The sequence below is a fragment of the Strigops habroptila genome, chromosome 5 (genome assembly GCF_004027225.2).
Source record: "Strigops habroptila isolate Jane chromosome 5, bStrHab1.2.pri, whole genome shotgun sequence".
NCBI lineage: Eukaryota > Metazoa > Chordata > Aves > Psittaciformes > Psittacidae > Strigops > Strigops habroptila.
Window position 1 is genome coordinate 57,774,050 of NC_044281.2, and position 17,061 is coordinate 57,791,110.

Consider the following 17,061-nt stretch of genomic DNA (forward strand, 5'->3'; position numbering starts at 1 on the left):
TGCCACTGCTAGGAAAAGAAAAGCTGATATTAGACTGGGCCCCTGCAAGAGAGTTGGGTACCTGGCTCTGATAACAAGGAAGTCCCCTCACAGATCTATCCCCCACAGCATTGGAAAAAACGGTCTCACCAAATACCTGCATCAAAACAGCTTGCAAATTCTGCCCATCGCTCCCGGCAGAGGGCTGTGCCTTGCCCAGTGAGAAGTGATGCCTTCTCCGCTAGTTACACCACAGGGTCAAGGAGAGCAGGCTGGCCATTAACTGTCCATGATGAGCTAATTAATCACGGGCACTTGCTGAACTCCTGTTCCCACACTGTTATTAATGGCTCTGTGGATTGGGCCGTGCAGCAGACAGGCAGGAGAGGCTCCTCCACCTGCTGAAGCAGCAATCCAGCTCTGCAAAGGGCACCGGCTTCACCGAGCCAGCAAATAGGAGAAACTGCTGAGGGCTGCCCAAAACTCCCATCTTCTCCTCCACAGGGTTGCAGAGTGACTCCCAGATCCACTCTAGGGCTCAAACTCCCTGCCACAGGGTCTTCCACTGACGGTCAGCCCTCGGACCAACTTGTCCCTTCACGTGGGGATGTCATGGAGCAACTGACACCAGCCAGTGCCAGGCTCCTGCAGCATGTAAAACACCCTTGCCCACTCCTATGCATCCCAGCCTCACCTGGTGCGACATGTGCTTCCTCCATATACAGAGGCTTCCTTCTCCAGCTGTGCTCCCAGAGCAAAACCCAGCTCTTCCCACAGTGTGGTGAGGGGTCTCAGGGTCAGGCCCAAGGGCGCCTGAGCCCGCTCCAAACACATTGCCAGCACCCACATGGCCACAGCCTGCACATGGCCAATGCACGCAAGTGTTGCTTGTTTGGAGCAAGAGAACATCACCAGGAATGAATTATGCAGCTAAGCACAGGCAGCTGACAATAACTTATGCACACTGCTCTCCCTCGGCTGCCTTCTCCCCTCCTGTTTTCTTTATATTTCTGGGTGATGGGAATGAAACTGCTCAAGGGTGGGCAAAGAGAAGACGCGCACAGAACCTCCACGGCTCAGGGGTTTACTCCTGCCCTGCAAGCTCCCAGCCCAGCAGAGCTGGTCTGGCTCAGCCTCACAGGAACCATCATGTCACGGCAAGGCATAGCCCAAGTCAACAACTGCAGCAACAGTTTCAGGGGCACTTACTTTCCTTCATCCACAAGATTTGATTCAGATCCATCCCAGTGCCACACAGGTGAGAGGCTAAAAGACACCAAACCTTCTGGGTCACCTGGAACAAAGGAAGCATGCAAGCACAGTCTGGCCAGCTCCCCATGCTGGCTCCAAGGCTTGCACGCTCGCATGCTAAAGTGGAGGACACTGGCAGTCTATTCATCAAAGTGCTAATTGGCACCGATTTGCATCTGATCACATTCCAACCTTTGGCCAGCACTTGACTATTTACACACCGTGTCCCATGGGCAGCTGTGCTGAGCCTGTCTGGAACGTGGCATCCAAGGGAGTGGACCCAAAATAGCCAGCTATGAACCATGAATCCTTCTAATCCTGTCCCTCATGGGTCCTAAATCACTCTGGTTGAAGGGCAGAAACACCCTCTTTAGAAAGGTGAAGAAAATGACCCATTAAAAACCAGACTTCAAAGCCAGCCTGGAAACTAAGAGCTCACCTAGGCATGCCAACAGGCCAAATGGAGCTGGGAGATGTTTGGCCAGAGGGGGTAGGATGTCCATGCAGTGTCATGCCCCTATAAACAAATTTACCTTAGAGGATGGAGATCACATCACTTTGGGGTTAACAGCTATTAAAAAGCAAAGGTCTCACATCCGTCCATACATTGCATTTTTTTGGTGTCAAGTCCTCACAACAGACTGGAACAGAGACAGGCTGCTAGTTTATTCTGCTGTTGTATTTGTTCAGGGAAGGACCAACATCAGCCTCTCCACCCCACGTGTTTGTAAGAACTCCCAGTCTTAATGGTGCCTGGACAAACCAAGCCTCTTTGAAGCTACTCACCTCTTTGAGGAGAAATAAATCCTGTATTGTTCCAGCTTAATATAAAGGCAGGAAAAAATGAGAGAGAGAGAAAACAACTGACGCAGGACTTAAGATGACACAAATTATATTTCTGAACATCACCAAGAAACAAAATGGGACAAATCGATCTACTACTTGTCACTGGAACTGGGCATCACAGCTCTGAATACAGTGGGAATTGTTCAGCTTCGTTTAAACAAAACAAAATTAAAATAATTAAAAAAACACTCAAAACCCAAATATTTTCAGGTCATTGTGGTTAAACTCAAGAGACTGATTTAACAGAAGGAAAAGAGATTGCCAATACATTGCCAAAGTCGCTGCCATTTGATTCAGTTAAAGAGAAGCAGTAAGCCCAGGACTGCATGGGGCAAGTTTCAAGTAGGGACCATCTACATAAAATGCAGACTAGGGACAGGATTAGCAGAATACACTGTAAAAACAGGTGAAGGAATTATAGCCACAAGATACACCGAAGTACAAGTTCATATAGACCAGTCTTTGCAGCAGTAGCTTCTCCATTCAGTTTCATAAACAAAATTTCCGAAATTACTAATTCCCATGTGCCAGCTACAGACCCCAGGCTCCATAAGGGCTGGTGGCACAATCCAGCTCTAGGCACCACACAGAACACCTTTCAGTCAGGAGAATTTCTGACTCAGAAATGTCTAAAACAGAGCATGCAAGCAGAGATGTGTCCGCACCAGTGCTAGGTGTGATGGTACCTGTGTGACAAGGAGTAGCTTCCCTTTGGCAGCCTAGAGAGGAAAAGCTGTTGCTTGTTTTCCCTATATCAGCATTATCAAGCTGCACTGTGCAGGATTTACCAATGGGCATATTTGTGCTTCTTCTACCGTTGCGCTTTAGGCTGCTTGGAAGCGCCCTATGCCTCCTTCATCCCTAAAGGGCATGGGAAAGGCTGGGAAGCAGGAGGAGCTGAAGAGTGGGTCCAGATGCTGTAAGTCACTGAGGCTACTGAAATCAGAGGCTACTATGTTAGAAGCGCACAGTCTTTGTCTGTGGAAGACAGGAAGCTCTTCTTTGGAAGGGCTGAGAGAGGCACCTCTGTATCCTCCAGCGAAGGACATTCACTGTTTTGGGGTATGGACTGCACAGCATCTAAACATCTACAATGGTGTCAGAGTGCATACAATCTGGCACAGAGCAGGAAAGAGGAAACTGAATTTGGTGTCCTTTGCAGGAGAGACACTTGTTATTGTATTGACCATGCACACTTTGACTGCTCACATTTTGTTCTCGGCACTAAATAAAGAGGTTCCGGAGCTCTCTGGAACCAATAAGTGAGGCAGTCAGCCCATCAACCCAAAATGAAAGAGATAATGTATCATCCCTCCATCCTCCCCCAGCATCTCCTTGGGCCTTTTCCTTTCAAAAGTCTGTTGCTGAGCTGTCATTCCAATTCCAGGCAGAATATGGAGCCCTCACACCAGGTCATTAAAGAGAGACCCCTTTGACTTGAGGGTGTTTGCCTTGGCCACAGTCTTTGGATAGTGAGACAGGAAAGTTTTCTGCAACTCTGAACAAAGCTTCAAGGACTAGCTCTGAGCAGCTGGAATGAAGCCTGCACAATCCCTTTTACTGCATCACCACAGCCAAGAAACATAAAGATGGTAAAAGCAGACAGCTGAGGAATGCCCATGGAAAGTAGAAGAGAGTATGTAGGAGTCTCGCCTGGAACAACGCATTCATCTTTACCCTGGGACCTTTCTCTAATGCTAATAAAGATATATTACTGACATTGCCAAGATAGAAAAAGGGGGACAAAGCAATGCCTTATTTCTTTCTTATCAGTTGGCTAAAGGATAACTGCCACTGCGCAATGGGATTAGGCTCAATTTGGAGTAGCATCATAAACCTATAGTCATAAATCTATGACCAAACGGAGACCGATAGAGCAAGAATGTCTTTCTAAACCAGGCTACAAAACCAGTCAATGGCACGGGGTAAGAGATGCCATTATTGTTCACCCAGTAAAACAATCAAATGGAAGATTATTAGGCAGGGAAACAGCAGCTTTGCTGGGCCAGATACTGGGTAAAATCCCTGAAATGTGTCCAGTGTACCTGTCAGTAGAGACAAACTGGGCAACAGGCTTCTTTGGATTCTCTTCAGTGGGTAATGTATTTACAAAAAAATGCCATTTAGGGTTAACTGAAACCAGTCATCAGATTAAATAAAAAAGGCAAAAGCACTATTAAAACATTTTCTTTCAGCATTTTCAAAAGAGAGGGTTTCACATTTTTGCTTCAAAGCAACTTGTTATAGCCTAAGTCATAATGTTTTTTAAAAAGTAAAAAAGCAACCCTACAAATGAATGCTTCGGTTTGGTTGAAAAGATTTTTTTAATGTTTTGGTTCTTCTCTTTTTTATTCTACCAAGGGAAAAAAAAAAATTGTCTCAGGTCACCCTTACAACTTTTTTCCCTAGATTTTTCAGTTCAGCCTGCAAACTGAAAAAACACCGTGGGCACAGCCTACTTGGGAGTTTACTGTCCCTCTTTCTATTTGAATCAGTCCTAAGACAAAGAAAATGGGAAGTTCATTTCGCCAGGTAATACCAACCACAATCAAGCTATTTAGCACACAAAAATACTGACAATAGGAGGAGTTGTGGCTGTTTGCAATGGGCTGAACATGACCCAGGAGATAGACAAGAGTTCTCCTGGTTTCAAAAAACATTGCCATCTGCAAGCTTCCTGCTATACCACCCTGCTCTCATATAAGGCAATTTATAAACTATGGGTCCCATCCTGTATTTTCAGAATCTGACTGCGATGTCCTGACACCACTTATTTGCAAGCAATGCAAGATCCAGGGAACCCACCCTACCTGCTCTGCAAAGGGTTCGGGGGTTGGGATTTTTGGGCTAGGGGGAAGCAAATGGAGAGACATGCAGCATCCTCCCCACTAGCAATATCTGAGCATCACTCATGTGACCTGAAAACAACATCCCTTTTTTTGCAGAGCGTTACCACTTCTGCAGGGACAATACAGTACTGGATAGGTGCTTTGCAAGCTCAATAAAATGAAAAGGCCTTATAAGGATCTTTGTTGGGACAGTCATGTGGTTCAAACACAGCAGAAGACAACAAAAACAGGAAAAAAAATACCCACAATAAATTAGGTATCAGCACAGCTTTGTAAATGGTCTACAACAATTACTTGCAAGACAAAAAAAAAAAAATAAAAATCACAGCTCTAGTACTTAGAATCTTGTCTTTGTTTTTTAAAAAACAATAATCCACAGGTTTTGCATAAAAATAAACATTTTTAACTGACAGCATTATGTTAATTGGATCAACCTGCTTTTTAATATATATTTTTCTATGTATATTTAAATGTATATTTTTTCTATGAATATTCTTTAAAGGAGTAATGGGAGTCAAATGCATAAAAATAGATATTTTGGGAAAAAAAAAAAAGAGTAATAATAAAGACAATCCCAGTCAAAAAAAAAAAAAAAAATAAAAATCAAACAAGGCAGTATTCTAAAGCAACAACTCACCACACTACTATAACTTGTGGAGTCCAGTCCTTCTGTACTGTGAGCAGCTGCTCCTAAATACTACTGGGTTTTGTAACAGTGATGTAAAATATAAATTCCTGCATGTTGGGCTTTTTTTTAATCAAAAAATAAAAAATAAAAAAAAGGTGGGGAGGATTGGGTATATAGGACAGATCTTGATGCCTGTCACATTGCTGTAAATAACTAACACAGATCATCTCCCCAGGCTGAAAGCAGGAGGAACTCCAACAATTCTTGCATTTATATGAATTTATTTTCTAATCAAAACCTAATCTGTCCCTCTGAACTAAAATTATTAAAAAAATAAAAATAAAATAAAATAAAATAAAATAAAATAAAATAAAACCACACACCAAAACAAAGCCCTCCACTTCTGCCCTACAATGTTTTTCTGTTGTCTTACAAATAATCAAAACAGGTTGGAAAGGTGGGATTTTCAGTAGTATGTGTCAGCATTTCGTGCATCTCTGACAAAAGCCAGTTCCTAACAGTTAGGAAGATTATTTCAGAGAGTGATCCTGTCCCTTTACAGCAGGAAGTAACCTCACTGTTAAAAATCCATTCAAGGCAAAAAGATCGGGGGGGAGAGGGGCACATAAGAAATGGTAATAGCCTGACCTGCTTGCCAGCTGCATCAGTATTCAAGTAAAGTTTAAAGTACCTTTGTGGGACTTTAGAGTCATGGAGGGTCAGACCAGCTTATTTTAACAAGTGTAATATGCACTTTGAAACAGCCTTGTCATCTGTTTGCTTAAACTAAAAAAACGAGACTCAAAAACAAATAGAAGCAAAGGAAAAGTATAGGAAAGGTCTCAGCATCAGTATTAGACTGCAGAGTGTCTTCTCGACACTGACACTCTGATATTCTTGCCTTCCTTTCTAATGCATTAAAATATTATGAAGTCATGCAACCATTTTAAATGAGTACTTCAAGAGTCCAGTTTTCATAGAAGTTAACTTGATCACCAGCACAGCACTGGAGAAAGCCGATCTAACAATATTTCACTTACAGAATTCTTCAAAGGAAAATAAGAAATACAATTCCACAAATAACAATGCCAATTAAAAACACGGAAAGCAAATTGGTTTTGACTCAGTGTTTTTTCTTAGGCATTCTTGCGGGGGGGGGGGGGGGAAGGGAGGGAGGAGGAATCAAGTCTTCCCTTATCTCTTTCTTTAAAAGCAAATTTACTAACCAGTCAGATTTTAGAGCTATCTTTCATCTACGTGAATCTAAGCTTTTCTGAAACTGCCTGCAGGGTTTGGGGGGCAGAGAATCCCTTCTCCTAAATTTCAGAGCCATCTAAATGGCATCTGCTTGTTTTGTCTTGTTTCTTCTCTTGACTTTGCCCGCTTCTCTCAGCATTTCACAGGCCAACACTACTATGAGAATTCAGGTGTCTGCATTTGAAAGACCTAACTGGACTGAGCACAGCTTCACACGTTTCATCTTCTCCACGCACTTTCCATGTAGTTTCTTCTGTCTCTACATGTACAAAATCACAGTTTGTGTAACATTGTTTTTAAAGGAAGAAAATAAAATACACACACGCACACACACACATACATTGTATTGGTGAACACTATACACTAAATATTTTTTTTCAACAGCATAACAGAAATTTTGGCCTACTGTAGGTTGAACACATAGGAAAGGCTGAATTTTTATGGTTGCCATGCAAGCCACCTTCAAGACAAAACAGATGAACCAACCCAAGAGCAAATGCAGCTTCTACTCTCAAGCCATCATACAAATACTGCCTTTCCAGGGATCAGACTGACATCTCACCAATCCAGTCAATGCAGTATTCAGAGAACCACTGAGTTGCTTCTGCATCAGTCCTCAATCCAAATACTCTTAAAACCAAAGGGGGAAGAGGGTATTTGACTTGCCTTATTATTGTTAATACGTATATATTTTGGTAACACTTTGAATTTCAATTTACTTCTGAAACCTTGCCGTTTGAGCAGAACACACCCTTTAAGTTGACTTTTTCCCAGGCTTCTGTTCCTTTAAAATTCTTTCTTCTTTTCATTTCACTGTTCTTTTCAATTATCTACCAGAAAACTTGCTTTCTTCCAGCAAAAATGTGGCTGGTGGGCTTGGGCTTTCACTGCACCCGCTCTGTGAAATTCTCAGGGAAAACCCCTCGGCATTGGTCAAGTTCCTTGCGCTGGATCCAGTCAGACTCCTTCACGCCCATCAGCCATCCTTCGTCCTGGAGGGGAAGATAGATATCAGGTGCTGAGGAATAGATGTGAGCGGGGATTTTTCTTACAGAGTGCAGGCCAAGGTGGTGTCAAGGCATTATGAAAGCCATGCTTGTATTTGGCTTGGAGACAATCCAGGAAGAGAATAGGGGAAAAGGAAAAAATGCTTTCATTCCTTTTAAACAGGGAAAAAGCTACATCCCACCAGAGTTGGTAATAAAACTTCTATCTGTCCCAGACTGTCTAGAGACAGTGAAATTGTAAACAATTAGCAATGTCATAATTTATACCCACTGAAGGAAGAAAGATTCTGCCAAAGAAAGACACTACAGCTACAGGATGGGAATCACCTATCTTACCTTTCACAATCTACACAAGGGGTGTGACATTCTCCATACTCATAAAAGAGATGGGCATCTCCACAGTGCAATCCACCCCTTTCACCTTGGGCACAGGTCTTTGAAAAGGATGAATCATTCCCTGTAGGTGCTCATCCCCTGCTCCAGTCAGGGCTCCTGGGTGGTTAGTGTTTCTGAAGCGGTACAGGCAAAATGAGTCTTATTTGCTATGCTGAAATTCTGGTCTATGAGAATTTGGAGCTGAGGAGCGAAATCTATCTTTCCAAAACCCAGCAGTCTGTTGGGCTTGATGCAAGGTGAGGTTGGCAAAACTCCCAAACTTGAGCTACACATGATGTAAGACCCAAAGTCTCTCACAAGGGTCATCCAAAACAAACCAAACATCTATAAACAGGGCTGAAGAATTTTCAGTGAGGCACATGGAGACCTGCTCGGTAGAACCTGCTCAGGGGAGAACCAGCCTTCCCACCCTCTGCCTGCAGGGTGTCTAGCATTGAGATTTCTGTTCCGTTCAAAGCACGTGAGGGAGACAAGATACTCAAGGTGAGAAGGCTGCACTTCTTCCAGCTCATGTGTGCAACCACCTTACTCCTTGCATGCCTTGGAGCTGCCACCACAAAAGCTTCCCTTCAGCACCCAAATAGACCAACTTGTGAGTCATTTGCAATGGGGTAGCCTATGGGTTAAGACTGCAGCATGAGGCGAGAGCACTGCATGGGGGACTACTGCCTTCAAACTCAGCCAGCTGCTGTGCATCCACTCCCATGGGAAAAGCATGTACCAGGCTCATTTAAAGGTACGTTATCACATTCAACTACATAACTTGCCAGGGCAGAAGAGCTCAGGCAACCAGATGGTCTAAGCTGTGGGGAAATGGGGCATGTATGTGTGTGGCTTACACAGTTTTTCTGGCACTTCTGCTCTCCTGTAACTGATTACTGTAACTGAGTTACCTGGGCATTTACCCTTTGACAAGCAACACCTCCCTTAAAACATGTTTTTAAAAACATACCTGCAAGTGCAGGAGCAATGCAGCCCTCACCAAGGGTGATTCATGGGGCACATATTGCTTTCCGCTGCCATTTTACAGCTTCTGCTCTCTTGTCCTGTTTTCTGCACATTTCATGTGGCAGCAGCTCAGACCAGCCACTGGATCCGAGTTCCCTGCTCCTTGCAGGCTGTACTACATGTCTGCAGGGTCAGTTAGCCCTTGCTCCTACCTTAGATTTGAGCATTCAGGGGATGCCATGGGAATGGCATGAGATGGGAGCCCATCTGCAGCAGCCAGCTGCAGGGGCTGCAGAAGAACTGACACGCCATAAATCAGGAAGACAAACAACTAAGCGGAATACACTGGGCCCAAGTGTCTGGAAGGCAGCTTCCAGCTCACAGCACAGCAAGCACAAAAGCTCATCCATTTACACAAAGCATCTGTGCCATACAGCATGCATCATTCCTACTGCATCCTGCCAGAAGGGTCTCTTCAGCTGTAGGGATTAGACACAAGGACCCAGACTGATCCTTGCCAATTCTAAAACATGTCACATGAAGCGCCAACTTAGAAGCAGTGCTGCCATCAACCCTTTCTTCAGTCAAGAGAGATGAATCCAGGCCTGGCTGATGTACCCACAAACTGACACCTAAGCTGCAAGATGGGGACATGGCTCACAATCTATTATCCTAAGCTTCCTCCACTCACGTGCACAGTTCATGCACAGCCATCATTTTCTGGCTGGGTATGGTTGAGGTTAGGGAAATGAGCTGTAGCACAGGATACACTGTAGGAGGGTTAGAGGGCTTCAGTACAGCTACAGTATCATGTTAGCAACACTCAGAGCTCACCCTCTGCAGCTTGGAGAGTCTCGAGTTCAGGGCTGTTGCACCCGCATCCAGCTAGAGTGCAAACATAGGGCGTTGAAAAACTCTGCTCCACAAATGCCACCTCCTACCACAGAAACTAGGGAGCTGCCACTCATTTCCCATCCAGAAAGCTTTCTGAGAAAGGAATGCTCACGAATGCTTGTGCCGGCAGACCTACTCAGTGAAGAGTTTTGTCTCCAGAAGAAATCACTGCCTCTCCCCCAGAAAACCCTTCCCCCCAGAGCACCTAGCTCTGCAGGAACTGCTGGCACATTATAGCTCCCACTTCACAAGCAGCAGCAAGATCTGCCTTCAAAATTCAAAGCCAATAGCTGAACCACAAGGAGGATCTCGTGGCCAGTAAACTACGTCACTTTACCCTTCGTACGATCTAGATCTTGTCAGGGCTTGGCCAAACAAAGAGCTGGTGACTACTGAATTAATTTGGAGAATTCCCTTCCTTTTCTGAACAAAAACCTAGAGACATGCGCATGAATGTTATAAAAATCACTGCCTCCCTCAGCCAAAGTAGCAAAACTGCTGCAGACTTTATCAGCTGGAAGCCCTCAAACACAGCAAGTGAGAAGGATTTACTCAAAGCGTCTAGAAATAGCTTAAAGAAAAACTTCACCAATTAAATTCAGGCTTGAGATGAACCGTGAGACTGTTCTACGGGGCTAAGCAACCTGCTCCAGCCTTTGATTCTGCTGCCATCTCCTGACCAAACACTCTCTTTCTGAAATAGCCATTGCTATGCTGAAGTATGAGACATCATCCACAGCAAGCTGCTTTCTCAGAGCCCCAGCATTTTTCAGAAGGGAAGAAAATATCATCATAAGCTGTGGGCCACTCCTGCCAATACCACGGTCTGCACTGCAGTAGTCACAGGGAATGCATCAAGTTTAGGAGCAGTGAGGAGGCAAAACATGAGCTCTGTTGGGCTCCCTGATCAAGAAAGCCATTCTATTGGCTCAAATGCCTGACAGGGACAGGAAGCCATGGCTATTTCACATGCTTTATGCAGGATAACGTCTCCACTTTCTAATAACAAGCAGAGTCCTCCCTTCTGTAGCAGGAAGCCAATCTCAAGCTCAAGGACAATCGTCCCTCACGCCAGCTCCCAGCCACAAACCGATGGCTCTGCATCCAGCCAGACGACTGTTAGTGGAGGAAGAAGCAGCTCTGGAAATCCCCTTGGCTCCTTCCGGCCCAGGCTCACAGCCTGTCTTCCCCACTCACCTGTTCCTCAGGGTTCTCAAAAGGAATCACAAGCACCACATCCCCAGCCTTCAGCTGCAGCTCGTCACTGTCGGTGGCCGCGTAATCATGCATGGCCTGGACCTATGAAGAGAGGAGAGAAAACCTTGGGTGAGGGCCAGTCTTCTCTCACCCAGCTCTGTAATGGGAGACAAGGCTTTTCACTTCATTGATTCACAGGATGATTCAGGTTGGAAGGCACCTTTGAAGGCTATCTGATCCAACATGCTGCTCAAGACAGCTCAAGCCTGGATCACAAATGCCACAGCTAGTGGGAATAACCACTTCCTTAACCTCATGGCTACATGCTTATTCATACAGCCTGGCATGCAGCTCACCTTTGCCACAAGGACACCCTGGTGAGTCTCATTCAGCACTTCCCCATCCTTCCTTAGGAGGGTTTAATTCCCATGGTATGGGCCTAAAAACCTCACAGAATAGAAAGCCTGCATTCAGTTGAGCGGTGCCCTGTTTTATTTTTACCAGCTGCACTGCAAGAGTATTATTATAGCCTCCCACGTGTCACAGCAAGCAGGGAGAGGAAACATAGGGAAGAGTATCAGTCTGGATCTTCACCACCAGAGACAGAAGTAACTATGGCAGAGAGAAGGAGAGATTTTGTTATACAGCACAGCTAGATGTTTAGACACCAATGCACTTACTACAGTCCTTTGAAGCATCTCTCCTTCAACTTCCCTTTTCCCTTTTAATGTGGCATAGTCCCTGGCCATGCTGAGTGAAAGCGGTTGATTCATTACAGGAAAAAAAATCGCCAGGAACTCTGTGCCTCACCACCACGCACTCACCTTGAATAGAAATCCTGGGGGCATGTCAGCCCTTTCAGATGAAGTGCCTCCTTCCACAGCGCCATTGACGGTAGCAGGGAAAGTTTCCACAACAACAGCAGGCAGAGAGCTCTGGCAGGCAGCAACACCCAAGGAAGGGGGGAAAAAGCCATTGAGAAAAGAGAATCCATCCAAAACTGCAGCACCAAGTCCACCCTGGCAGATCCACACCCCAAACCCACCCATGGCTTCAGGGGGCTTCCCCAGCACATCAGTCAGTGACAAAACACCCCAAAAGACAGCAGAGGCAGCAGTGAGAAAACAGATGTGAGCATCGTCTTCCTTTGCCTAAGGCTGCAGAAGGGCAGAGCAGATTTAAGTTTTTTCTGGGACCATAGTGCCCAGCAATTCCCATTTGCTGCAGTCACGACACAGTTCTTGTAAAGTCCTCATGGAACAGACAACTCAAATGGGACAGCCAGTAGGAACCAAGTGGCCACGCGATGGGACCTACTTCAGTCCCCTAAAAAAGTGGAAGTCTCAGGGAAAAAAAAGGAACCCTGGATATTCAGGAGACATGGGCAGAGCCCAGAGGACAGGATAGGTAAAGTTAATGGCAAACAAGGAGGAATCCAGCAGACAATGCATGCATAGGACAGCATGGGCTGTGGGCTGGCTTCACAACATGGGTGAAGGGACAGTTCTTTTTGTGGATCTTCCAGCAGAGCATTATACAGATAAAATGCAATGGTTAAGTCAGGTTCTGAATAAGAGCACTGTAACTACTGGGGTGGGAGGGATGTGTTTTTCCAAGAAGCCACACATGTCTCTTCCCAGCCCAGCCTCACGCATCTGCTGTATGACAAAGGGATGTGATGGAGTAAAAGAATTGCTGTCCCTTGAGATGCTTACCGGTCCTGAATCAGCTTCAGTTTTAGATGGTTCAGCTCCAGCGGCTGCTTCTGATCCAGCTGCTTCAGCTCCGGCATGGGCTGCTTCTGCGGGCTGCAATACAAAAGTCACCCAGGTGGAAAGTTACACTCACTACAGCTACGAGTGTGTACAGAAAAGTGTAGCTCTGTCTGTCCAAGTGCTCTATGCTGTTGACTGCTGCCATCTGCTGACAAAAAGGTGAGAAACCTCAGGGTCTTGCTAGGCTTCTGTCTCTCTGTTTCTCTGCCACACAGTGAAATGACAGTAAAGCCTGCATTCCCTCACTTCAGCCATGTAGCAGGCAATACTCAGAAGAAATCAATGAAACACTAAAAATCCTGTGCACATCTTTGTTCTCACGGTCTAAATTGCAGACCTACCTTACACATTAACAGTATCTAGTATTGCCCATTTGTGTGTGAATACAAGTCCACTTGCACACCAAGGGACGAGGCTCTCTCAGTAGCCCACTTCCAAGGATCAACAATCAAGGAATTTTTAAACCTTTGCATACTCTTAGAAACAAAAGAACATGGAAATTTCCAGATACGGAAATGAGTCTGGACCCAGCATGGACATTAGCACTGAATCAAACTGAACTGAAAACTGGTTTTGCCCAATTTTATTTTGGATAAACTCAAAGAGTCATGAATTTGGATTCTGTTGTGAATATTCTGTTACTAAGAATTTGCTGTGAATATTCCACATGGCGTGTGCATGCATTTGTGTTGGTGGGGAGAGGAGTTTCTAATGCACAAAAGCTGCCACCACCAGGGAGAAATATTCAGCATCACCTACAAATCACAGCCTGGCAGAAACTGTTCTAGGAAGCCCAGGGCAGAAGATTCTGTGTACAAAAATCCAGCCAAACACCTCTGATACACTTCCAGTGGTTCAAGTCTTTATTCTCCCTTGCTTGAAGTCAGGCTAACTCTGTTTTAATACAAAGCTAAAGATACTCATTTGCCCCTCCCAGAAACTGCAACAACACAGAAAATAACTTGGATCTGGTAGCATCAATGCTGCAAATCAGCCCCTTGGGAGACTGGGCCAAGAAGCACCTGGGAAGACTCCTGACAAGAATCTCAGGGATCTGATTTGCAGCCCATCATGGCCAGTCTGTATCCATTTGTTCTCTATACCTGATAGCACCCATGCCTCTCTGCAGAATCTAACCAGATACCTACTTTATACTTGCACAATAGATCACTATAGAGAGATTTACCATTTTTAACACATGTGAATAAACCAGCTTTAACATACCATACATTTGGTAAACACATTTACCAAATTGGTTTCAGCTGGGATAAGAGTTAATTTTCTTCGTAGTAGCTGGTATAGTGCTGTGTTTTGGATTTAGGATGAGAGTAATGTTGATGACACACTGGTGTTGCTAAGCAGTGTTTGCACTAGGTCGAGGCGTTTTCTGCCTCTCACGCCACCCTGCCAGCGAACAGGCTGGGGTTGCACAAGAAACTGGGAGGAGACACAGCCGGGACAGCTGATCCCAACTGACCCAAGGGATATTCCATACCATTATATTCCATATAACATATAAATCTCGGGGAAAGCTGGCTGGCAGTCCTACTCAGGAAAAGGCTGGACATCAGTCAGTTGGTGGTAAGCAATAGTTTTTCATTTGCATCACTTGTTTTTCTTGGGTTTTATTTCTCTTTTTGTTATTTTGCTTTTCATTACAATTTTTAAATTATTACTATTATTATCATTATCATTTTAATTATTAAACTGTTCTCTTCTCAACCCAGGAATTTTCTTACTTTTAGCCTTCTAGTTCTCTCCCCCATGCCACCAGGGCAGGGTAAAGGAGCGAGAGAGCAGCTATGTGGCGCTCAGTGGCCGCGGTTAAACCAGAACACACATACCCTTGAATACAACCACGTGCAAAACAAAGCATTGTCCAGATTTCTTAATACTGCAATTCTCATCATTCTAACCCTACAAAAAGCCCAGTGAAAAGCAACAACCATGGTAACCCTTAACTCTTCATCTATCTGACTACTAGCTATGCACTGGCTCAATGCTCGAAGTATTTTCCTAATAACAGCAGTAATAGAGACAAAATAAACTCTTGATTTAACAAAAAGCCATTATTTTACCTTCAGCTGCTCCATTGGTGCCATTTAACACACGCTTTCCTCTCCTATCACATCCTTCCTCATGTCTCCCCATCACTATGCCCACAGGCCTATCTTGCCAGAGAATATTATGAACAGCAGAGCTGTTCCCATCCTGCAGAGGATTCCCACAGCAGCTTTGGTACTGCTAAGGTAAACGTATGCATATGAAATGCTACAAAGGCTTATCCTGTTTAATTAAATTCATTCCCAAGTTGCTTTTTATTTGGATTCAGGAGAACTAGAACTGGGACAGATGCCAGCCCAACTCTATCTGGCCCAACATGGCTTTTGTGTGGACAAGTAAAAAGGCGATCAACATGAGCTTCCTTTTTAAGATCAGCTAATTTGCAAAAACAATACTTAATAACCAGAGGAACTGAACCTAAATTAATCCCCTGGATTGCAATAAAGGGTGTTTTCATGTCAGTTACTTATTTTTCTATTTTGTGCACCTGTGGGCATTCCGAGGCCTACAAAAGCATTCAGTCTTGGAAAGATGCTGCGGGGAGAAGAGGAAGAATTGTTCACTGCTGTTGCCAATTTTGAAAGCTTTGCTTATTCCAACAGCAGCATCATACACACCAAATAAAACTTTCCCAGTCTGCAGAACTAAGCAAGTTCTGCTGCACCCAAGATTCTATGCAGTTATTAACCTCATGGCATATGGGACTATGTAACCATGCAACAAGTCTCCTCTCATCAACAGCTAAGAATAACATCAGAGCAAAACCACTTCAGTAGACTTGAAGAGCAAGAGGATTCCCCAGCTATAGGGAGCTCTGCTCTTTAGCCAGGTATAGTATGCCAAGGTGAGAATTGGCACGGTGAGAATACGTTGTCTAGTACGTTGTCTAGTAACATTCCCCAGTTGATTAAATTGTCGTTTGGGTGAAATCAGTTCCCAGGGTGGGAAAAAAAAATTGCCCAGAACACTTATTATGCCCCAGACTGTAAGCACAGTTTAACCAGCTACAGTCATACCTCACCCCTGCCCATCCACTTGAAAGGCATAAGATCTTTACTTGCAAAAACATAGACTTCTTTTCATTCTTACTAAGACAGACTGACAATGCACACACAGGGGAATGACAGATGTTAAACACTGATGGCTGATAAAACAGACAAAGGAAACCTCTTTCTTGACATGACCTGAGCTCACGTGAAAGAGAGCACACTGGCCACAGAGAGTCTTCAGGCCAGGCCCTCAGCAAGGGTTAACTCATGTCCTCCCAGGTACAGACTCTAGGTGGTGATCTGGCCCTTAAGAATGAAAAAGTTGGCAGGACTTGCTGATTGGCAAGATTCCCCAGCACAAGCCAAGGACAAGTGCCTACATCTACACCATGCTGTTGCCAGCTCAAGTGGCAGGTCTGAATACCCAGATCAAGAGTTTTCTGTCCACACAGCTGGCTGTTTGTCCAGCGGGGCTCAGAAGTTCTGCTTGAAATATCTCCCAATGGGCTAATCTACAGCAATCTGAGACCTTCCCAGGCCCGATATATCTAGAGGGTATAAATGAGGGTTTAGCTTTGGTCTAGATGAAAAGCATACGTAGGGTCTCTCTTGTCAGCAAGCTCCAAAGCTGAGGTTGAGGCAGATGCCAGCTAAGTCTTGGGCCTGCATTTAACTTTCAGTGTAGACATCGGTTGAGCTGATTCACATCAGCCTTTATGGCAATGATGGTCAATAAACAGCAAACACCACAGACAATTCCAAATGTGTATGGATACCCAATGGTACAGGCAGTAAGGATGAGGGGCAGCTGAGGCATTTATGCATTGCACATGAGACCAACGGGTAACACTGGGGAGTGGAGGGTGAAGACGATGCCACGGTGGGATTAAGTTTGAGAACATAACAGCATCATGCGCTAAAGGAAAGATGAGTGAGTTAGCAGGGAAAAGCAATGGGGTTGTGCGCTGGTGAAGATGTAAG

The 17,061-nt window shown here is 44.8% G+C and overlaps 1 protein-coding gene across 4 annotated transcripts in view; it reads right to left on the minus strand.

The window, feature by feature from the left end:
• Nucleotides 1-2,105: 2,105 nt before the first annotated feature.
• Nucleotides 2,106-17,061, minus strand: part of BIN1 (bridging integrator 1) — a 97,926-nt gene continuing 82,970 nt past the window's right edge. For all 4 annotated transcript variants that reach the window (XM_030487647.1, XM_030487645.1, XM_030487646.1 and 1 more), the window contains 4 exons: nucleotides 12,968-13,060; nucleotides 12,077-12,187; nucleotides 11,253-11,354; nucleotides 2,106-7,802 (listed from right to left, as the gene is read on the minus strand). In XM_030487647.1, the coding sequence (XP_030343507.1) occupies nucleotides 7,695-7,802; nucleotides 11,253-11,354; nucleotides 12,077-12,187; nucleotides 12,968-13,060 (414 nt within the window). In that variant the 3' untranslated portion in view covers nucleotides 2,106-7,694. The remainder of the gene's footprint in view (nucleotides 7,803-11,252; nucleotides 11,355-12,076; nucleotides 12,188-12,967; nucleotides 13,061-17,061) is intronic.